Source organism: Myripristis murdjan, chromosome 23, assembly GCF_902150065.1.
Source record: "Myripristis murdjan chromosome 23, fMyrMur1.1, whole genome shotgun sequence".
In the NCBI taxonomy this organism is placed as follows: Eukaryota; Metazoa; Chordata; class Actinopteri; order Holocentriformes; family Holocentridae; genus Myripristis; species Myripristis murdjan.
In genome coordinates this window covers 4103142-4127456 of record NC_044002.1, presented here as the reverse complement: position 1 = coordinate 4127456, position 24315 = coordinate 4103142, and the positions used below count along the sequence as shown (strand labels likewise).

At 38.7% G+C, this 24315-nt stretch overlaps 1 protein-coding gene across 1 annotated transcript in view; it reads left to right on the top strand.

Moving 5' to 3' along the window:
* The window catches only part of abcc9 (ATP-binding cassette, sub-family C (CFTR/MRP), member 9), a 78669-nt gene that overhangs the window by 41148 nt on the left and 13206 nt on the right, over positions 1-24315 (top strand). Inside the window, exons 22-37 of the mRNA XM_030046103.1 lie at positions 731-811; positions 3216-3353; positions 4524-4649; positions 4740-4839; positions 5210-5283; positions 5777-5974; positions 6522-6676; positions 9211-9280; positions 9522-9679; positions 9837-9929; positions 11669-11771; positions 12607-12720; positions 12910-13030; positions 16441-16571; positions 18509-18587; positions 24153-24261. Coding sequence (XP_029901963.1) covers positions 731-811; positions 3216-3353; positions 4524-4649; positions 4740-4839; positions 5210-5283; positions 5777-5974; positions 6522-6676; positions 9211-9280; positions 9522-9679; positions 9837-9929; positions 11669-11771; positions 12607-12720; positions 12910-13030; positions 16441-16571; positions 18509-18587; positions 24153-24261 — 1850 coding nt within the window. The remainder of the gene's footprint in view (positions 1-730; positions 812-3215; positions 3354-4523; positions 4650-4739; positions 4840-5209; positions 5284-5776; positions 5975-6521; positions 6677-9210; positions 9281-9521; positions 9680-9836; positions 9930-11668; positions 11772-12606; positions 12721-12909; positions 13031-16440; positions 16572-18508; positions 18588-24152; positions 24262-24315) is intronic.

The following is a 24315-nucleotide window of genomic DNA, read 5'->3' as shown; positions in this document are numbered from 1 at the left end:
ATTTGAGATGATGATGTTGTTGCATTTATTCTTCTTTCCTTCACCTGCATTGTTGGTGTTCTTGGATTTTGTGGCTGCTTTCACAAAGGTCCAGACAGTCTATGCATATGCTTTAAGTGCTTCCTTCAGGTGTTTGTGCTCCTTCTTTTGGGCCTGGGCACTGGTTAGCACATCATCATCTTGGTGGTATAGGGTTCTGATAACTTCTGTTCTTGTATAGTTCAGTAGTATCCCATATATCCCGTATAGTTCTACATCTGCCATGTAGAGGTTGGCCACAATGGGAGATACTGGTGAACACATGGCACAGCCATACTTTTGTCCATAAATCTCCTCATTGTAGTGAAAATGTTCAGGCAGAAGTCCAGCAGTTCGCATATCTGGTCTGGGCTTATTTTGGTTCTATTATTAAGGGTGTTATCCTATAGTAGCAATTGCCTTACAGTTTCCATTGCCTCTATAGGAAGGATGCATGTAAACAATAAGGTTACATCATAGGTTATATCCATGGTTTTATTTGGCTCCAGTTTTAATCCATGGACCTTGTTCACAAAGTCCACAGAGTTTTGAACATGATGAGGACTGTTTCCAGCCAATGGAGCTAAGTTGGTAGCTAAATGTTTGGCAGTGTTGTAAGTAACTGAGTGATCCTGTTGATAATGGGCCTGAGGGGGGTTCCTTCTTATTACTGATAACTTCATGTTTTTCCTAATGTGCTGCTGTTTTTCAGGGCATCAACCTAAGTGGAGGCCAGAGACAGAGAATCTGTGTGGCCCGAGCTCTTTACCAGAACACCAACATTGTTTTCTTGGTGAGTTTAGCTCCCATTGAAATCATTTCTATTAACAAAATGTGCACTATTCACTTTCTTAAAATAAAGAAAAATTGGAAACACTTAATTTTGTTAACCATCCACCATTCTTTTGAAAATTGATCTGTTGTCTTCCTTCTTAAGAAGAGAATTTCTCTGTTATATCTTTTTGTAAAGGCGGGAATGCAGAATGTTATGCAGGGTTCCAGTGATTATAGGATGTCTCCAACATGTGTGTTTATGGTGTGGACAAGATACTGACTTCCACTGTACATGTATTATTTCTAGACAAATTTTTATTTATAAGATTTCTGTATCACCTTAGTTTTGTTGATTCTAGGCAATTGATTTGACAATTGACAACACTTTTTGCTATATTAAATTAAAAGTAATTTAGTATTTGGTTGTTAACTGACTTTCTTTATAAATGTTTGTCAGTGGTGTAGTGGCTAGTGTACCCACCTATCAGCCTAATAGCCAGTGATGCATATGGGAAAGTACATATCAAACTAAGCTGTTGAAGACACAATGCATGTTGACCACTGGGAAGAGGAGTTGTCTGTGTCTTAGTCACTTCTCTCTGGTGCCATGCTGTCATGTGTTTGTCTTCCTGAGTAGTTACATCATTTCCTGTTGCCACTGCAAGTTTTAATTGGCTATCAATCATACACTCCAGCCTAAAAGCCGTCACTGGCATTCTTTTATACACTCATCACACTTAGTAATGTCTTGTATAATTAAAAAAAAGTTTTATTGATGAAACACTGTAATGTAATATGATGACTGCACAGGGAATGTTTTCTTAAACATTATATTTGGCTGTAAAAGTGAAGCTGCTTGGGCCAGAGAAGATCACATATCTGACCTCAGGATTGGATTGTGCGTCATACACACTCAGCATGAAATATATCAAGTGATCATATCCACAGCACCATTAACACACTATAGGACACACTGTAGCTGCCACCCACCATGTGAAAGAGATAGAGAAAGAGAGTTAAAACATAACAGAGACATACAGCCACTCTTCCCTAAGTAGACACTGTTCCTACTATGGCCCTGATGTCTGCCCTTATTGTCTTCCTCTATGGTTTGTTAACGCTGCTCTTCCTCATCTGTATGCCTGTGAAGCGATCTACTGTTAGAACTGGGTGATATGACCAAAAATGCTAAACAGTGCAACATTTCACAAATCTCAGGTAGAACATTCAAAAAATGTGAAAATTTGAATGATTAAAATGAAGTAAAATAAGTTTGTTACTTTCAATAACTCATTAGGGTCTCAGCAGGTATAGAGAGAGAATTTTTCTGAATTTTGACTGTCCCACTCTGGTGTACACCATATGTGTACACTCCAATAACATCATATATCAAACCAAAGAGCTGATAGCTGATTTTAGAAAAAAGGAGGCAAAGACACACAACCCTGTCTACATCAATGGAGCTGAGGTGGAGCAAGTGAGCAGTTTCAAGTTCCTGGGAATCAACATAACAGAGAACTGGTCATGGACTTCACATATCTCTGCCCTGGTTAAAAAAGCTCAGAAACAGCTGTATTTCTTAAGGAAATTTACGAAAGCAAAATTCCCACGCCAAGTTCTTGTCAACTTCTACAAAGGAGCGATTGAAAGCATCCTGACTGGAAACATCACAAACTGGCATGGGATGTGCACGGCCCAGGACAGGAAGACTCTGCAACGAGTGATTAAAACTGCCCAAAACATCTTTGGTACCCATCTACCAAGCATCAGTGATATCGGGGAGGTGAGGTGCCTGCACAAAGCCAAAAAGATCCTAAAAGACAACACCCACCCCAGCCACAGCCTGTTCACCCAGCTGCCGTCAGGCAAAAGATACAGAAGTATTCGCTGCCGTACCACCAGACTACAGAGCAGCTTCTTCCCTCAGGCTGTGAAACTACTAAATGCACCATCTGCACTCCTTCATGTGCCAATAAGGTCATTTTTTCCAATAATTATGACCGTATTTTTCCATCATATAGCCACAATTATGTTTAATTTGCTCTTTCAATTTGTGCAGTAGGCATGGACTGAAAGAGCAACTGAAGCATAATTATTGCTATATGTCAGTTTTGTGTACCAGTCAACATTACAAGGTTCACAAATTAGTCAAATTTTGAAATATTTAAATAGGTCAAAGCTCTCAATAGGGTAATATGAATATTACATCCACTCCCACTTGTCATGGGATGTCTGGAATATCATGGAACACTGAGAGATGTGTTCCAATCTGGGAAAGTCGGTTCAGTCATGATGTAGTTTTTGCTGGATGACCCATTATTAGTGTTGTGCATCTGCTTAAGGTTTTTGAAATTCCCCCCAAGGATTCTGAAATGAGTCAGACCTGCTTCTTCATTCATCCATTGGTCTCTCTTGTTGCATAGGATGACCCGTTCTCAGCATTAGACATTCACCTCAGCGATCATCTGATGCAGGAAGGAATCCTCAAGTTTTTACAGGATGACAAACGCACTGTTGTGCTCGTCACCCATAAGCTGCAGTACCTTATACATGCTGACTGGGTAAGAGCCTTTAATTGATATACAGGGTGTCTGTGGATCCTTAGAGAGTACAGTTGTCCCTCGCTATAATGCGGTTCACCTTTCGCAGTTTCGCGGATTTTTTTTTGTGCAATTTTGCATGCTTTTTTTTTTTTTTTAACAGCGCATTGTGTTCTGCGTCCTGATTGGCTAAGGGAGAGCCTGCGCATTGTGTTCTGCATCCTGATTGGCTAAGGGACTGTAAGGGACTGATTGTCAATCAATCTCCTCCGTGCCGTGTCTCCTGTACAGTACAGAATGCGTTCATTCTATAATACTGGACTTATTTTTCTACGAAGGTTTGAACTTTGAGAGAGGTTTAAACAAGAGAGAAAAGTGAGAAAATGTTAATGCCTGTCTGAGAAAAGTGTATGAAGTGTTTAGTGAGGGGTTTTACAGCCTTAAAACATCTATAATAATTGTAAAAAATAAAGCTGACTACTTCGCGGATTTCGCCTAAAGCAGGTTATTTTTAGAACGTAACTCCCGTGATAAACGAGGGACCACTGTATTACATTTGTGCATTAAAATGTCTTAACCCATCTCTCAAATATCTTAAAAATACCACAGAAATGGAAAATAAGTTTTAGGGTTTAGTGGAACCAACAGCAATGACATCATGTTTGTGGGGAATATTCACAGCAAAGGGCATACAGAAAAAGAGGAGCTTTCACTAGTTAGCTAGCTTTACTAGTAATTGTTATTTAAACTCTAAGCCAACAAATTAGCTTTAGCTTGATTGATATGTAGCATTGCCATGGGGAAGTGCAAATTCAACAAAAACCCAATTTTTGCAATGTGGTTGTGTCCTGTTCAAGCCAATGAATATAAGGCTTTCAAACTTGACACAATGGGAATCAAAGCTTATTGAGCAGGCTTATTTGGCATACATATAGTCCACTAAAAAATAATTTCAATAAAACTTCAGCTTCTAGAATTGATTCACACTGCTTCCCACAGCTCTCAATTGTATCCTTTTGGCAAAAGAAGGAAGCAAGTAGGTGCTGCTTGGTGAATTATATCAATGTCAAATTGAAGCGTGGCTCCCAAAAATTTCTACCATTCCATTGGTTAGCTTAGTAACTGATGCATAAGTGTCTGCTATGTTGACTTGACTTTAATATTGTTTGGGTTTTTGTTTGTCTTGTCCAGATCATAGCTATGAAGGATGGCTCTGTGCTGAGAGAGGGAACTTTGAAGGACATTCAGACTCATGATGTTGAGCTTTATGATCACTGGAAGACACTGATGAATAGACAGGACCATGAGCTGGAGAAGGTCTGTTAAAGGTCACAGAGTTGGACGGTCTGACCATAGCACATTACTCTTTTTCTTGAATGGTGTTTCCATTGTAATCCATTTCTCTAGGACACAGAGCTGGACAGCCAGACGACACTGGAGAGGAAAACACTTAGAAGAGCTTTCTACTCCAGAGATGCCAAAAACCAGATAGATGATGAAGACGAAGGTAATAGACCCCCCCCTCTTCCAAGGTCATCATTATTTTCAAACACTAAGTTGTTGATGGCTAATTCACATAAATTCTTTGATGCAGCTCCCAGTCTTCTAGCACATTTTCCTTATTGAAGTACAAGTGAAATTAAATCATACCTAAAGCCAGAGCAAATGGGCTAAAGGTATGCTAGAGCCTCTCCAGGTTGTTGATTTCATATTTTCTTTTAATTACAAAGGATATAGCTACATGATACAAGGTTCTGCATCTCTTTGATGCCATTTAGGTCCTTCACAGTCTTCATTACTCCATTACTGCTGTGTCTATAATTTGGTTAGCTTGTAAATTTCCCTTGCCAATCTCATAACTAATTCTACCATATCAGAAGAAGAAGAGGAGGAGGAAGATGATGACAACTTCTCTACAACCACTAACAGACGATCAAAGATCCCATGGAAGGTAAACTATTTACATATCCATCCATTCATCTGTCCAACCATAAGAGATCTGAGCTGAGAGATCACAGTTGAATTGGGCCTCACCAGATCCACTGAAGCACTGATAATATCTCTAAGCCATTTCCGTTTCCATTGTAGTCCATGCAGCTGCCATTTGTAGTCATGGTTTTAAGAAGGTAAATAGTCCATGTGTGGAGTGAAAGAGACGGAAGGCATCAGCAGAAATGTTGTCTGGGCCTTACACACCTAAAAAAATCGCAATGTTTGTGTATTGTGTGGAGAAATGTTCAAAAAACAAATGGAAATGGGAGCAGTTTCTCACTTATTTCCATTTAAATTTAAACAATTGACCCTCACACCCAGAGGCTAAAGTTGTAACCAGAAAAAAGCCGATGGGTTCCGAGATTGAATCACTCAAAACTTTTAAAGTGAATGTGCGATGTGTGGAACCAGGCTATACATTGATGGTAATGACAATTATTTTATTTCCACAGGTGTGCTGGAGATACTTGTCTTCTGGTGGTTTCTTCATGGTCTTTCTAATGGTGTCCTCTAAACTCCTCAAACACTCTGTTATGGTTGCCATTGACTACTGGTTGGCTATATGGACCTCCTCAAAAAGTGTGGAAATGGGAGAGTCTAATGTAACCATGTGGACTAGTGGTACCAACAGTACCTCTTCCGATGCAGAGGTATAGTATGGGACATGTAACATATTATAGTATAGATATGGTGGCAGGATGGGTATGTTACTGGGATTTGACCACGATGGGATTTTGGATGCTAATATTTTTGGATTGAAGTTGCTAATTGATGACATTTGTGTTGCTATTCAGTAACAGTAAACTTGGTGTGCCATTTTCATGCCAAATAACATGCATGCCATTGTAAAATCAGACCATTATTAAACATAAAATGAAAGTGTCAGTGTGTTACAAACATATTAGGCAGAAATTAGGCCATAATGCTGGACTCCAAAATAACAGCAGAATAACATGCTGAGAAATGAGGAAAATGAATATAGATATAAATATGAAAGTACAGCAAAAATGAATCAGACATTATGAAATAAAGGAGAAGTTTTAAAATCTATTGCGATATAGGAACAGTTTAGAAATATGAAGAAAACTGTGATTGTCCTTTTTTAAACCCTTAAAAAAAACTATAGCTGTTTTTTCATTCTTATCTATTTGTGTCTGTGTATGCATTTCTGTGTGTGTTTGTGTGTGTGACCCACAGCAAGACAAGTACTACCTGCCAGTGTTTGTCATCCTATGTGGAGCTGGAATCACTTTATGCCTCATCACGTCTCTCACCGTGGAATTCTTGGGTCTGTCTGCAGCCACCAGCCTGCACCACAATCTTCTCAACAAGATCATCCATGCTCCCATCAGGTACAGAAACTCACACATCTTCTTCAGGGTATTTCTGCAATATCTGAGAATTTACAAAAGGGAATCCAGTAGCAGCTGCAAACTTCTCATATGACTGATTGCAGCGTTGTTGGTACATCTTCTCAAGTCTGCCATAGAAGAAGTCAGATGTAATGCTGCCTACAAACCCGAATATAGAACTCCAAACCCAAGGCATTTTCTCTATGAGGAAAATCCATGAGGTTTTCACATCATCATCTGTGTCACAGACTGCGATTTAATCCAGCCTAAATCATTATTTTGCTAACAAAACGCTAACACTGCTACGCACATTAAATATGTAGCCAATGGTTCTGTGCCTGGCTTACCCAATAAATTTACAATTAGAATAATTGGTAACACTTTACAATAAGAGTGCAACAATTAATGTTAGTAAATGCCCTAATAAACATTAAGTAACAGGTAATAAACATAAGTAACCATTAAGTGACCATTAACTATTGTGTTTAAGAATCATGTACTGATGCTGTTCATACTAAGGTATTAATTTATATGTTATTTAAGAGTTATTGTAGATATTATTGACACAGGGTTCCCGTGGGGTCTTAAAAAGTCTTAAAAGCATTGAATTTACAAATTTGGAAATAATACCTTAAAAAGACTTGAAAAAGTCTTGAATTTTTATATCTAGGTTTTAAAATTTGTTCTGTATGTAACTTCTCCGTATCGCATTTCTCGTCAAACGTTTCATTTGTCAACCACGATTATTTTGATAAAATAACATAAACAAAGAACAGCAGAACCAATAATTTCGAACGCAATTCAGCCCCGGGAAAATGCTATGAATACGTCACTGAAGACTTTGAGCTACCAGACACAAAACTACGAACGACAAGACAAGTAGTTGTTTTTTTAATGATAGATAGTTAATTCACACTTGTAAAATGGGGAAATGTAAATTCAACGAAGCGTGGATGGATAAAATTTCTTTCCGTCATTGGTTAAAACCTGTGGTAGATAATGTTTTTGAAGCCTACTGCACCTTGTGTAAAAAGAGGATTCAACTTGGAACAATGAGAGTGAAGGTGTTGGACTCGCACGCCAAATCGGCCAGGCACATTAAATATGCCAGAGGAAAGGAACAAACTCCTTCAATCACTGCCAGGTTCCCACCAGCTAACGTTAACCAGCTAGCTGCTAATGCGCCTGAAGTTGCAGCTAACGCTAGCCAGCTAGCTGCTAGTGCCCTTCAGCCCCTCCTGCTACGTCCGCAGCTAACTTTAGTGTCGATCTAGCATATTTTGCATGAGCACTATGGATTGCTATTTTGTTTGTTGAATAAATGATCGCTCGAAATTCAAGGAGTTCATTTTTCTTTGCCGGTAGGGCTGTGAAATAGGCTGAAAAATAGGTATTAATTTTTGATATAAATGGTCTTAAAAAGGTCTTAAAAAGACTTGAATTTAACTTGAAGAAACCTGTAGGAACCTCGCTGACATTAGTAAATGCCTTAATAATCATTAACTAACAGTTAATTAACCATTATGGCATTAACTAATGTTAACTAACGTTAATTGTTATACTCTTATTGTAAAGTGTTACCAAATAATTCTAGATCACTGCTGAGCCAAAAAAAAAACAGCTGGTTAGCAGGCTACCTTGACCATTTCTGTGCCCGATCTGTTAAATCTTTGTTCAAGGAAGACAATAAAACTGTTAAGGCGGAGAATCATTACAACTTGTGTGTGACGAGTTATCATGGGTGGCTAAACACTTAGTTGTTAGCAATTTGTTTTTTAAAACTGTACCAATTACGTTTAAGTTATAAAAAATTTGCATTTTTTTTCTTTTTTCATATACACACATACTAATTTCATGTTTTTCAGGTAATTAAGAAAAAAAACATTAATTTATTCCATAAATGATTGATGTTTTAGTTTAAAAAAAAAAAATGCTAACAGTTCACAAACGACTACTAACAAATGACAACATGACTTCTGAAGCCTGTTGCAGTTACTTGATGCCTTCTGTACATTACAAATGCTCTCTTTGCATGCTCTCAGTTTTGCTACAATAAACCTTTTTAACAGCAGTCATTTTGACATGAAATAGCAGGTAAACAACAGGTGTTACTAACAGGATTAATTAAGGTCAAATTCCAAGTATAGCAGAGTCTTTCCAGTGAGCCAGCATGAACAGCAGCAGGAGCCTGGCTCTTTTAGACCTGAATGGAACAGAACCTTCATTAATGTCATTATTAATATCTGTGTTTACTTGTTATTTCATGTTAAAATGACTGATGTGCAAAGGGGTCTGTTGTTGCAGAGAAACAGAGAATTGGTGCAGAGATCTGTAACTTAAGGACACGGCAGTGTTTGTAGACCTTATAACTATGAAAAGTGATATTTATTTAAGTTTTGATACTAATGTATCAAAATGCGCTAGGTGCTTTAGGCATTTTGTGCAGCACACACACATTTTGTGCTGAAAAAATCAAGGCGGTATAAGAAACTGCTCCAAGGTCTCTGATGATCATACATGATGTGTGTCCTCAGGTTCTTCGACATTACCCCCCTGGGCCAGATCCTAAACAGATTCTCAGCTGATACTAACATCATAGACCAAGTAAGTGGATGATGAATGGAAGCTTCTGAGCCTGAGAGGCCATGGACTTTATCTTAATGGTTCAAGCACTGAGCTTAGAAACAGAGGGTTACTTGTCTCAATCCCTAGGCCATCTGGGAAAATCTTGGGGTGAACATTTTGCTGTTGCAAAATAAAGCCTACATTTTATGAGCTTTAAAATATCTAGATATGCTAGATAACAACCTGCATTCTTCCTGTCTGGTATTCTTTTTTTTTCCAGCATATTCCTCCCACTCTTGAGTCTTTGACTCGGTCCACATTGCTATGTCTGTCGGCCATTGGGGTCATTTCCTGCATAACGCCAATCTTCCTGGTCGCTCTGGTCCCCCTGGCTGTGGCTTTCTATTTCATCCAGAAGTACTTTCGGGTCGCCTCCAAGTGAGTCCAAAGCTTAGGTGTAGGCTAATATTAGCCTACACCTAAGACTTTTAATAAAACATCAGTACATTGGTATAACCTTACTGTATATATAACACTTAACCAAATTCGAAGTTGACTGGTTCAAACACTGAACCAGCCTTTCTCTCTCTCTCAGGGACCTTCAGGACCTTGATGACTCTACCCAGCTTCCACTACTCTGTCATTTCTCTGAGACTGCTGAAGGCCTCACAACCATCAGAGCATTCAGGTATCTCAAACACACACACACACACACACACACACATGCACACACATATATTGAATGTGCATCAACAGATAGACAATATGTATGTGACTTGTGATGGTGTGCAAAGATGCATAGCAAGTTTGTGAAATTAAAAAGAAGAATTGCAGCAATACAGATACAATTATCTTTCCAGATGAAAAGAAATGATTGCCACGGACACTGGAATCTTTGGGTTGACATACATTTCCTCTGTTTTACTTGCAAGCCTTTTTTTAGGCTATTGAATTTATTTCACAGCATGTAACATGTAACTTATGTTATGCAGTTGCCATTATTAGTATCAGTAGTAGTAGAACAAGTGCTGTAATAGTAGCAGCAGTAGCTATATTAACAGTAGTAACAGCACCAGTAGTAGTAGTAGTAGTAGTAATGGTTACTGTTTTAGAGTGAGAAGCAGTTGTATCCTGTTATGTTGCTCTATGTATCACGTTGGCCCTCTCTTTCCCAGCATCAGTCTAATCCAACATTAAACAGCTCCCATGCTTTAGTCTCCCCCTTCCCTGAGGACTTCCTCTACATAAACACACACACAATGAATTACATGCACACACATGAAAGCACGTATTATGCACACACACACACACACACACACACACACAGATTGACCAAATGAGTCTTCAAGTAAAATTATATAAAAAAAGAAATGAAAAATAAAAATGAAAAATTGAGCCTGATGTTGTGCCAGATACTTGACAGTAAGAGCCGAGTTCCCGTTATCGTTGGCTACTGCTGGAGACTGCTGGAGATTATAGTTACTTGCTGCTGCATCAAGAAAGGAAAATGCTAAAGCCTTGATTCTAGAGGGTGACTGACAGAAGACCCTTTTTTTTTTCTTTTTACTTGTTATAGTTTTGTTTGTTTTTTTGACCATGTGATTCCTCTGTAGCTCTGCTTTTGATTATTGTTTGACCCATGCATTTTTTTTTTTATTTGGTTGGCTTTCATTTGCTATTCTTTTATTGTTTGTAAAGTACTTTATTAATCCATTTTGAAGAGCACTGTGGTAGTGTGTTATCTTAATAGCTTGTGTTATTCTTAGTAGCAGTCACACTGTTGAATGGACAACTTAAATGGATAGTTCACCCATTTTTCAAAATCTTGATATTATTTAACTCCCCCCCCCAGCTGACTTCCCCTCAGCTAACATTCTTAAAAACAACGGCCTTAATCCACTCAAATTGTTAAATAAACAGTGTCATCCAACCTGTTGTCAATGAGGAAAACAAACGATAGCAAACTCAAGCAACCTACTCTTATCTCTGTGTTGGCTTCAAGTTACTGGATCTTTCCAGATGTTGATGAAAAAATACACAGTTTTAAACAGTAATTTGAGTAGTGCTGTAATGTTAAATGTTTTTTGAGTGGATTGAGGGGGTAATTTCTAACAATGTTAGATAGAGGAAAGTCCACTTCAATGGCAGCAGCCTAACAGTTAGCATTTGGAGCATCCAGCCAGTATCCAGCACTCAGTAACAATGAGAGGAAGATAGCACCACTACTGTCCTACAGAACAGCTTGAGGGGGAGTGAAACAATATTAGATTTTTCAAAATTGACGAGCTATCCCTTTAATTCAGTGGCCCTTTGTTTCACACAAAACAGTTGTGTGAGCAATGTATGTTGAGTTTAACAGAAAGAAAACAAGCTGAATGGAAGAAGGGAGGGATGTGTGAATAATGTATATTTTAATGCTTTTTTCAGACATGAGGCTCGTTTTAAACAGCGAATGCTGGAGTTGACAGACACCAACAACACAGCCTACCTGTTTCTGTCTGCTGCAAATCGCTGGCTGGAAGTCCGAACGGTAAGGAATGGTCTCATGAACATTTTCTTGCAGGTGTTGATATTGACTTTCACACATTTGCTAGTGAACAGAGTGAATATGGAGTGAAAACTGCTGCTGTCCGTGTGACACTAACATAAGTTGATGCTTAATTTAGTGTGGGTGGCCAAAGGTGGGATTGGAGTCCCCCCTCTCTGGCAGCACTAGTGTCAGTCTTTTAACTAACACAGGGCCTTTTTTAAGTTTTGATATTCCGTCGAATCGCTTCTTAGCCAAGACTTAAGGCTAAAGGGAGTCAGTGTGCTTTTTGCTGTGCTTCAGTCTAGAGATTCATGGCTGAAACTCTAGCCTAGGGTTTCTCAGCCAGTGGGCCACAGCCCACCAGCAGACCTTGAGTGCCACCCAGTTATTGGTGGACCAAGCGTCAGGAAAACACTTGTGGTCCTTAATAGCAAAAAGTAATTTTCATTTTTTTCTCCATAACTATGTAACTGAGTTACAAAAAACAGACAACTTCAATGTCTATGAGTAGCTATAAGTGCAATAATATTGTTTCTATCTCTTTCTATCTCTGTGTCTGACATGGTGTGTCATGAACGTGTCATATCAAATGTCATGATGTGGCTACACAAGGCAAATTTTCAAATTTACTTAGATGCAAGGAAAGATGGATTATTTGGCTAGTAGTCCTCAGAAAACTGTTTTTTGTTTCATTTTGTTTCATTTCAGGTAAAATTCATCAGCTTTGACTAATTTCTGAGAGAATAAAGTGGGCCTTGCTTTTGCCTTTTCCCAGTTGTTTTAATTGTTGTTTTGCTATTTTTGTTCCCCCCTTTCATTTCCTCCTTCTCTTTAGGACTACCTGGGAGCGGTGATCGTACTGTCAGCAGCGGTAGCCTCCATATGCAGTTTTAGCTATGGTTTGCCTGCTGGAGGTTTGGTTGGCTTGGGACTCACCTATGCCCTCACTGTAAGTTTTCGCTGCTCAGTTCATTTCATTCCCTCTGTTTCTGCTGCCTTTTGACTTTTGGCCTTCACTCTACATATAGATTCTCTCTCTCACTCTCTCTCTTTCTCTCTCTCCCTCTCTCTCTCTACTTGTACACACACACACACACACACACACACACACACATATCATGCTGTTGTGTGTATATAGGTGACCAATTACCTGAACTGGGTGGTGAGGAACCTAGCAGATCTAGAAGTTCAGATGGCAGCTGTGAAGAAAGTCAACAGCTTCCTCAGCACAGAGTCAGAGAACTACGAGGGATCTATGGGTAAGTGAATCCTTCTTATCCAGCATTTACATGCTGTCCAACTGCCTTCACCTTGTAAGATACAGAATAATTCAACAATGAGACAATGAACCAACTGTGCCTATGTGAGTATATAGGACTCATCTGAAGTAAGGAAAGTAAAATAGGGATCACGCTGTGGTAAAACCGAATGTGACGTAACTCCTCACAATCATTATGGGATAGCCCAGTGAGATTTTTAAAATGTGCAAAACCAAGCACAAATATGCTTACCAAAGTTTCTCAATTTATACGAAAACTCCCCTTGTTGCAGCAGTTTGGGTGCACACTTGTAAGCAGATGAGTATAGGGACATGTGTTTGTGTGTGGAGAGCCTTAGTTACTGTCCTCTCCAGACACTGTCTCTTGAGTTTATGGGATGTGTTGTTGCATTGGTGAAATACAAGTGTTCCTGGATGGGAGGATGGGCCAGATTGTTGACAAGAGCAATAATGGAAGACAGAGACTTTCCTTTTAAATCATCCAACCATTATTTAACCACTGAGAATAATAGTCTGTTTTTCAAGGGACATCTGGCAAATAAAGCAAAGCATCAAGTGAAAGAAAGTTGCAGGCCAACAATATATACCAAAGTACAAAGTAAGCATACAATCAAAATACCATAAGAGCAATTGTTATCAGTATAAGAAATAAAAAAAAAAGAGAGAATATAAAGTAAAAGTGGACCACTGTGCAAGTTCACAGAGGAGTCCAATGAAGTCATACAAGACAAGGAGAAATAGCAAATTTTTTTTCACAGTTTGTTGAAAGGAGAGTGAAAGAGTAGACAGAGGGGTAAAAGACTGGAGCTCTGTTTTTTACCCCATCTCTCTCTCCATCTCTTTCTCTCCAAGTTCATCCTTTATCCTGATCTGCTGTTTCTGGCAAATAACCTGAGAAATCCTAAAACAGGCTGGGAGCCCCTGAGAGATAGAGAGAGGAGAGAGAGAATAAAATGGTTCTTCCTCCCTGACATCATGGAACCTTCCAGTAAGGGCTGATAACAGTGAAAAGTCCTCTGGGAACTTTCCACAGTTAGGAGTCTATGAAAAGGTTTTATCTTCTAAGTGTTCAAAAGAAATGTGTAGATGTAGTGGGGCCTCTAGGCTATGTGATTCATATTGTAGTTGTTAGGCTTTTCCCCTGTGATACCTCTTTCAGTTTCGTCTGGCAGCACTGTGGTTTATCTATCTATCTATCTATCTATCTATCTATCTATCTTTATATCTATCTATCTATCTATCTATTCATTTATTTATCTGTTTAGTTTGTTTTTCTCTTCAAATGAATTCCAGAACATGTTTTTCCTTTGAAACTTAAACAAATAAGTTTTGTTTAAAGGGATAACCTAAAATTGGGAGCTGTTGGCCAGCTTCCATATTAAGTGAGGACAGCACACAATACTGCAGACACTGGCTTCAGTGATCTATGCTAACATTTGAACATACACTGTAGAGAGTGAAAGGAGGCACCCCACTTACACTTAAGCATACGCTAAAACTACAAAAGACAGTATGCAGACACCATAAACATTTATGTAAATAAGACATATCCTGCACAATCCTGATCACTGTAGGTATGTTAACCAGTTAGTTGCAGATGGAGCAGCCAGGGCCATTGGGCAAAAAACATTTTTGTCAATGAGGAGAAAAGGAAGGTTCAGGAGGAATGCAACACGTATACTGTTATACCGCAAAGGTTTGATGTGGCTCATCTCCAAGCATGTGAATGCTATGCTCAAGGACTTTAACATAAAATGCCATTATGATACCAATCATAAAATGCAAACAAGTTCACAGGTGAGGAGGGCACGCTAAGCTTGAACAGTTTCAAGGAGGCTTTCAGCAGTCAGTTTTCATAAATCCGTTTTATCCTCAGCAACTACAAATTGTATTTATTTGACATGGCTGCAAAGCATTTTCAAAGCATTAATTGCTGATTTGCACCTTTGTCATTTAAATATCTATAAATGGACAAGTAGTCAAGTCATGTCAAGTAGTTTTATTTTCATTATATTGAGGGTCATACAACAATACAACAAAATTCTGATAGCAATCCCTGAGACATAAAAAAGTTTAAGAACATTTAAGACATTTGACATAGAGTTGAGACATGGGATTTTGTTCTCCTCCAGAAATCACAACATGTATTTCTCAAGTGATTCATAATTAGCATGATCTTTAGTCTAAATAGGCTATTAAAGGAAAGATTTGTTTTGGAATTATTTTGTGTCCTCTTTTTTCTTGGGCAGCCCTTGATCCAGTGTTGGGTCCCTAAATTGGCCCTCAGTCATCAAAACTTCGAGAGCCCCTGCTCTAAAGGATCTGGAGCCCTTTAAGCACTTAAATAGGAAAACTATACTATATCTGGAATGTTATGACATTGTCCATATGGTCTATATGCTAATGTTTATACAGGCCAGGACTGAAATATATACACCCCTCAAGTTCCTGGTGCAGTCTGCTTTGTTCTTCCATTGTCCTCTGCACCAGAGAGGATTTTCCAGTGCTTTCTATTCTAGTGTATCTTTCAGGGATGCTGTGGGTACAAGGCAGGCAAAGACAGATTTACAAAGCAGTTCATATTTTTATAGTAGTTGAAGAATGGTGACAAGATATAAGCAAATTGGAGAAGAAAATAGTCCACTATTTGGAATTATGTTGTAGCTTCTGCTCAGCCGCATGAAATACGCACTCCAATATTTTTGGCAACAAAGACCAGCTGACTCTTCTTAGCCAACACTGTTAGCGCACCAGCTTTTCATTGTGTCTGATTTACAGAAGAAGTTTATTAAGTGTAACTTAATGTACCATGATTAGTTTTGAATATCAAACTCAACTGTTTAAGTTGTTTTGAATAATGCTCAACAACACACGTTTGGCAGAATTTGCAGAACTATTTTTTGCCGTAGCACAGCCACTGTGTCACCACGCGGTGGCACTCCACATTCCACATTCAGCCTATGGGGTGATACGGGGTGATACAGGGTGACGCATGGACAGATGAATGGACAGACATTGATTCATAGTCCCCTCCCTCCATTTTCATTAGGTGAGGGACAATAAATATGTAAGCAGCATGTATCAATGAATTGGATCTGAGAGTATGAAGAAAAAAAGATTTGTAAAAGATGTAATTCATAGCATTATACTGTACAACAACCCTATCAATCCCTCATAACAAGGCTATCTTTTTTTTTTTTTTTTAATAAAAATCTTACTTATCTTCTTAAGTTTCCTTTAGGTTTATAGCCCAACCATCTTTCTGCCTCCCCCCTTGCTACCTCCTCACTCCCTCTTTCTGTTTGAGGAAGGGTGACTGGGGTGGGGTGGAGTGGGTTGTTGTGGAATTTAATCTCCTTTTACCTCTCTCCCCTGTTCCTCTCCCTCAAGATGCCTCTCAGGTGCCTGAGGACTGGCCCCAACATGGTGAGATAAAGATCCAAGATCTGTGTGTGCGCTATGATCCAATGCTCAAACCAGTGCTCAAGCACGTCAACGCATACATCGACCCAGGCCAGAAGGTAATTAGCATGTTGCTGAGGACTGTGAGAGAGATGTGGGGTTGGGTGTGCAGTAAAGGGGGGAATTCATGAAGTATCTAGTGAATTGTATCTGTTAGGTTTTAAAAGCGATGAAAAAAAAAAGTTCAGCACCTCAGAAGTACATAATTCACACACCATTGCTGGACAGTCAGAGCCTCAAATCACATTTTATTGATAAAATGGTAAAGTAAATTTCTTCATAGTGGCATATCCCTTCTTGTATTTTACATCACTGTGTGTCTTCTTTCTACCATACAATTTACAGCCATGCTATTATTTCCTGGTTTTCTAAATTCCTGTTTTGGCCTGAATAAGCTCCTTTGCTGTCCTCCTCTTCACTTTCTCACCACTTCAGCCTCAAAATGTCATGTGGTGCCTCTGTCGGTGCAGTCAGCAGTGCAGCAACAGAAAAAGTTCATTCAGTGCAGCCTACCTTGTAGGTGAAAGTCTGCAGCCTCACATTATTTTTGAATTAGAGGTCAGACACAAAATAATCCAAATAATTCAACAAGAGCCTTGTGAGAGTGAAATGTATCCCTCCTTTACAATCCAAAAATGCTTTTTTGCCTTAACTTTTTATTACGACGAAGAAAAAAATATTTTGAGGCCATGATTAACTAATTAGTGGCCATGAGCTCTCTCCAAGTTAATTGGTTTAAATGTATCCTTTGTTCAATCATATAATCTCAATGACATCAGAATTATGCACGGGAACATACTTTTTAAAATGCATCATCAGAAAATGTGAGAAATCATTGCCTGAAAACCATTGGTGGGTTGAGGAGATACTGTAGTGCTTTGCAGTCCATTTTGTTTCCATGATGCAAAGTGCCAGAGACTGTCTACTGAGTTTTGTTGTTAGAAAAGGTCAGCTAGTTTCTTTGGTATAAATAACAATGATGAACCTGAAATTTATCTCATGTAATAAAGCACATTCCGGTGGCTTCCAAGTAGAAGGGGCAGTAACTGGATACAAAATGTCTCTAATCAAATACAGACACAACATCAGAATTTACTGTGTTTTTCCATTTTCCAAGCATGCTTTCTATATGAATTGAACTTTTCAGGCTCGGTAAGATGAGGCATGTGGGTCTTTAATGATGATGTATCATATTGCCATATTTAAAGGTAGACTGTGGACTTATATAGCCCTTTTCAGCTCTTAAGAACTTAACAAGGTGTGCCATGCCATGAAGCCTATTTCACAAATTCTGTAATTGTTTCCATTGGCTATGAGACAGTCCAAGATAAAGTTCTTGGAGCCCAAATTTGGCCCTTAGGACGTGATACTAAAACCTGAGGAGGCTGCTTTTCACCAGCAAGCAAGAGGAGGACAAGCCTGCTCAGCAGGAGAAAAATGCTCATGTCAGCGAGCATGGGGTTAAAATAGATAAAATAGAGAGCTTGACTTGGCTGTAAGAAATAAATATAAAAAAATATATTTAAGCAACACTTCATACCCGTCATGGTTGATTCTTCAAGCAGTGGAAATGACAACAAAAGGCAATTCTGAGAAGTCCCAAGTTATTGAAAATGAAGGGGGGTGGAAGGCTTGTAGTTTGGGTTTTGCCTCTGCATTCAAATGAGCTTTACTTGAAGGCCTTGGATCTTGTGTTACTAGTTCTTGGAGTCTTCAGTCTGTTCACAAGTACAGACTGGATTTTCAAAGGACATAGGAGCAGCATGTGAATTTTTCTGAATATGGACTTACCCATTAAAGTCACAGACATATGCCTCTTTGAAACTGTGAATTAACACCTAGCAACCAAACTCCACTGTGCACACAACATGAGCATGCTGCTTGCTTGTTACCACACTAGTGCCTTATTTCTCATAGCAGTGTTACAGTGAGCAGCTTATTGACCCATCGTCAGTCTCTATGTCTTTCTCTCTCCATCCCTCCCTCTTTTAATTAGGTGGGCATCTGCGGTCGCACAGGCAGTGGGAAGTCGTCTCTGTCCTTGGCCTTTTTCAACATGGTGGATATGTTTGAAGGTCGGTCTGTCTTCCATCATACTTTTCATACACATAGAGGCCATATAATGAGCCTTACATCTCTGTCTGTGTCTGTTGACTCCCAGTTTCTCTTTTTTTGCTTTCTATTGTCTTGTCTCCTTGTCTTGGTCTATATCTCCAACTGAGCGTTCATCTTTTGTATCTTTTTTACTGTCTTTAGTTGTTTACTTGTGTTAGTCTTTATCTCTAAAGGCATTTGTAACATTTGTCCAACGTGTTGCCTCAGTGATGTTATAATTACACTAAAACATCAACTGATTATTGACTCTGGGCCTGTAACTGTTGTCCAAAACACAGCCCAACTCTCTTTGTTCTTCAGTTTCCATCTCACTTTTTTCCGTTCTTTTTGCCACCTCTTCTCTTCCAGAGCAAAAGTAGAGGGGATGTTCAGTCACCTCTCTAATTCTTCAGTATATACAACTCTTTTGTGAAGAGGGTACTTGATCCTCTCAAAATAATCTAATATATCATAATATGGTAGATGGTGAATGTCAAATGAAGACATTGCTTAATGTTTTATACTTTTTATACTCCAGCGTGTTCATGGGCTGCTGTGTGTCATCTGTAGGATTTTCATTAGAACGTTGAAATGCCATGTCTGAAATACATTTGCTAGTAACCTTTATGGACCCACTAATGCTCCCTCTGATACTAGTTTTCGCAGTAGTTGCACTGTAGATTGATTTTTCCTTTTCACATTTCTTTAGAATTCAAAATGCTTTTCTTTTTTCTTTTCTGTAAAGAGACTTTGGGTATCCATAAATTGCCAAATTACATCCCCAGTAATTACCCACTCCCATATCGATGACGACACTAAATATTCCAAGCTTGCACAGGGACGAAACCTGTTCTCAGCTCTTAAAAGTCACTATGAAGGCCCAAAATACATAAAACTCCATGGCCTGAATTCATAAAATGCACTGGCAGGTTTAAAGATGCAGTAGTACATACTGCCATTTCATTTTCCTTATTCATAAACATTGTTGACTGAGGAATCTTGTTAGCTTTCACTTGGGATATGGCTGATAATAATGCCTCGTTAATGAGTCTACTGCGCTCCCTACCATGGTGACATATCAATTCAAATAATCATGCCATTAATTTTGAAGCAAAGTTTTTAACATCAAGTTTTATGAATATGGACCCATGCATGCAGAATCGATAAACAGACTCAAAATTCATCTTTTCGAATGATAACGTGCTTTTTCGTTAATTTGGAACTAGTTTCAGGAGTTGACAAAGGCGCTACATATTATGAACTAAACCTCCAACATTATGCCTAGTTATTGTATATTATTATTGGATGGAAAATTGTGTCTTTATATTGAGATAAACATCCAGCCATCTCCAATATGGTCTCACTTGTTTACCATAATAACGCTGAAGTATCACAATAAATCTGACAGTATTTACTGATGTTTTAAAATGCTGATTGTAGTACCTTTAAATCAAAATGCCTTAACCCTTTCACCATGCTATTCCTTTTTATGGACTAAAGAGAGAACCATAAAACTTGTCAACTCTGGATCCAAAGTGTGCAAATTTAGTTCCCCCGGGCTCTGGACTCACTTAAATACATTACCATTCTGGCCATGTGAGGCTCTTTCAGCTATTAGACCCACAAAATATTTAAGTGCTGACCCATACAGTACATTATGAACCCTTAGTCTGAAGTGTTTATTCTTCATGATTACTCTTTGAGAATTGTTCCACTGCCTGCCATGTGGGCAGCTGCGGCTTCAAGTCCCCATGTCCCCTCGTCACTGCATCCAGGCTGTGTGTGACAGTTAAAAAAAATCTGTTTGTATTGTGTTTATTTCATTGACATTTATCATTAAGAAATAAATTTACTTTCCATTATGCCAAAATTCAGGATAGGCCTTCATATAGGCTGTGTGTTAGCTGCAGAAGCAGAACATTATAAGGTGGGTCTTTCAACAAAAAAATCATATTTGATTTTGCACCAATATATGCGTTCACTCAAAGCTGTGATACACAACCAACATTTCAAAACAGCAAAGACATTGACGTAATATTGCTTTGAAGTATTAGCGACAGGGACAAAATCAGTGTAGATACCAGTTGGCTTTTGGAGACAGAAACATGATAAAAATAAAACACTCATCAGAGGTAAATTAGCCATCTGTGTTCTCTTCAAAAGATTGCCTGCGTCATACCTTCAAACATCTGCCATCTACCACATATTAAAGTCATGTATGTTTACATTAGAGAAAATGTGTATATTTAACAATCTCTGCTTGCATTTCAGTTCAGTTTAAACACTTACCCAGGCCTCTCAGTAAAGACTGCACTTTAATGGGCTGAAGTGAGGATGTCAGTCTTTTTGTTCCTTCTGTTTCATGCTTTGCTTTTTAATTCCTGAACAGAGGACCTGAAGTGCTTTGACTCTTTGATCAGAGGTTTACAACAAGGACATAACAAAAGACCTGACCTATTTTCTTACAGCTAATGTTTTGCGTCTGTTTATTTTTAGCCCTTGGGTCATATTTCAAGTTCAAGCCTACGGTCATGAACTCAAAGAACCGTAGAAAAAACGGTTTGATTCATTTGATTTTTAAAGCAATGTCAACAGAAACCAGTGATAGTGGAAATGTAATTGTAATATTTTGTTTTTTTTCTGAACTATGATAGCTCCTTCTAGACAGATTGTTGAGCCAAAAATGAGATTATACACTCACTTTTTCCAAACACACATACACACACACACACACACACACACACACACACACACACACACACACACACACACATAAACATAGACACACACACAGCACAGCACAGCACAGCACAGCTGGCCAGATATTTTACTTAACAGTAAATTAAGACATTTGTGTCAGCGGTGTTTCCTTATAAAGCAGTGAAATAAAACCAGAACAGCGCCATGGTGACTAAACTCTTGGCAGCCCACAGAACACTTTTTTTCATCATTCAGAAATACATGCCATCCGAATCAACAGAACAAAAAACATATATTCAAGACATTATATACCGATGAAGGAGTTAAAAGTTTGAGGGCATGTTTAAAGACCCTCTGATGAAAATCAAGTTTTTAACCTTGTTAGCATGTCTATGTGGTGTTGTTCATATGCTACAAGACATATCAGGAGTGAAATACACAGAGTATTTTTCATTTGAAATTGCAGTGAGTGTACCAAGGAAAGTTTCAAAAACATGGATTCAAATAGGCAGGATTTCCTACATCACAAATCTAAGGAACTTGCAAGGTGGTGCGTTCCATATTATTTGCACCTGCGCAGCCAGTTGTTTGTGTTGACCAGTTTTCCTACCTTCTCTCCACACAGGGGTTTTGTTTTCAAAAAATCAAATTTCTAATTTTTGATAGTGGGCTGTTCAAATAAAATTGACTTGACTTGACTATCAATTCCAAACTGTTATGTGAGCAGCTAGGAGGATGGGCAGGGACTCGCTCTTCCCACTCCCAAGGAGAACAGCCCACATCCACGATTCTGAGGTCAAAGTAGCAGTTTATTAAGCTTCAGAGTGGAGCACAGCCAAAATAACGGCCCACCTGCTTACCCTTTGTTTTTTCTTCAACTTTCGATGGACATTAACTGATGTCGACGGGTCGACCTTTACGTTAATACAAGGATACAAGGAAGTTTATTTGTCATTATACAACAAGTTGTATAGTGAAATTAAAATGTGGTTCCCTCTTGACTGATTAATTGATTGTGTAAAAAATAGAATTATTAAGCATGGAGGAGTGCAGATGGTGCATTTTGTAGTCTCACAGCCTGAGGGAAGAAGCTGCTCTGTAGTCTGGTGGTACAGCAGCGGATACTTCTGTATCTTTTGCCTGACGGCAGCAGGGTGAACAGGCTGTGGCTGGGGTGGGTGTTGTCTTAATGCCCTAGTGCACACAGATGGCATGTCATATGCTCCGGGTGCTGCTTCTTAATTGTTTTCCAATGTAAACATCCACTAGATAGATGTCTGTAGCCGTGCTAGTGTTTGCATTATTATGATAAAATGCAGCCAGTTCCCTTTTGGTAAGACAGAAAGCTCATCACTGTTGGTTTTAGCAAATGACTAAGCAGAGAGGAGAAATTGCAAGAAAAATGTTGTTAGAAATAGTCAGTAATATACAAGGCGAGTTTAATCTTGATGCACCTGAGTTAAGATCAAAAAGCTATCAGAGCTATGAACTAGTAGTATAAATAGAGCCTTGAGGGAGATATTGTTCAATTCCAGCTAGGTTAGCCAACTATTATTATACCCACTATTGGTAAGTAGCTGGCCATGATGTCATCCCAAATACAGTTAGCATCACAACTTGCATCTTTTTATGCAAGTGCGTCATCTGTGTGCACAGTCCCTAACTCTGCAGTGCTTTAGTAAAGCAGTCTTGCATTTAAAAAGAAAACAAAAAAACAAACAAACAAAAAAAAAACCATAATTTGCTGTTTCTGCTTCAGCTTGTTGCCCAGGCTGCTTTTGGTCTTCAGCAAGTTACCCGTGTAGAAAACATGTTCAACATGTTCATGTTTTTTAACTATTATTTTCTATTGTAATTGTATTATGTTATTTATTTCTCTTTATTCTCTTTTTCTTCTTGTTTTTATCATGTGTGGATTGTGCCAACAGCTGTCATAAATCAAATTGCCCCTTGGGGACATAAAGACTTCAATCAATCAATCAGCAAACTAAGTACAGGTTCAGCAAAGAGGATGTCTCACTCTCAAACTGAATAGGATACTAAACTGATATTTTGGCCACAGTGGGCATGTGATAGTTTAATCCTAATTGGCTAATATATTACTTTATTGATTCTAATATGCTTTTACTAAAAGAAAAGCCATGGCTGGTGATTCACTGACTGAACAGGGTTTACCCTTGATTTTTCATATCAATGGCATGATCTGGGGTCGTATTTTCAGCAGCATTGACAGTGTGTGTGTGTGTGTGTGTGTGTGTGTGTGTGTGTGTGTGTTTGTTTGCATGTGTCTCGCTCTGCAACCGCATGTTGCTTGTCTCTAATCATCAATTTGAATCTGTAGTCAATATTTAATTTGATAAATTGAAATAATGGCAATATTATCAATCAATCGATATACTGTGAGCTGTCACAATAGAAAATATACTGCAGAAACACTGAATAAACCACCATGTTTTGGAAGCTTCCCCACAGAAAGTGAAACAAAAATGAAACCTAACTGGGAGCTCCAGATCACATGACCTGACTAACATTACCCTCTCATTGAGCTCTGGAAGAACTATTACTACAATGATGGTGTAGATGTAGAAGGAGACTTCTGATGCACTTCTTGAAATTTTGTCCTATAGAGTTCACAGGTTATTTAATACCCCTTTAAGTTCTGCATAAAATGCTCAAAAACATTCGGATTGACTTTGCATTTCCTGTTGATATACATTTTAGGCAAAGGCTGTAAATTTACCACAGATACAAACTGAGGCTGTATTTGAAGCGCCAATTGCACTCTTTAGTTTTTGGAAAGCACTTGACATGGATTAGCAATATGAGTGTGTCTGGTTTATTTACAGGGAGGATCATCATTGATGGGATTGACATCTGTAAGCTGCCTCTACAAACACTCAGGTCTCGACTTTCCATCATCCTACAAGATCCCGTGCTGTTTAGTGGATCAGTAAGGTAAACACACACACACACACACACACACACACACACACACACACACACATACAC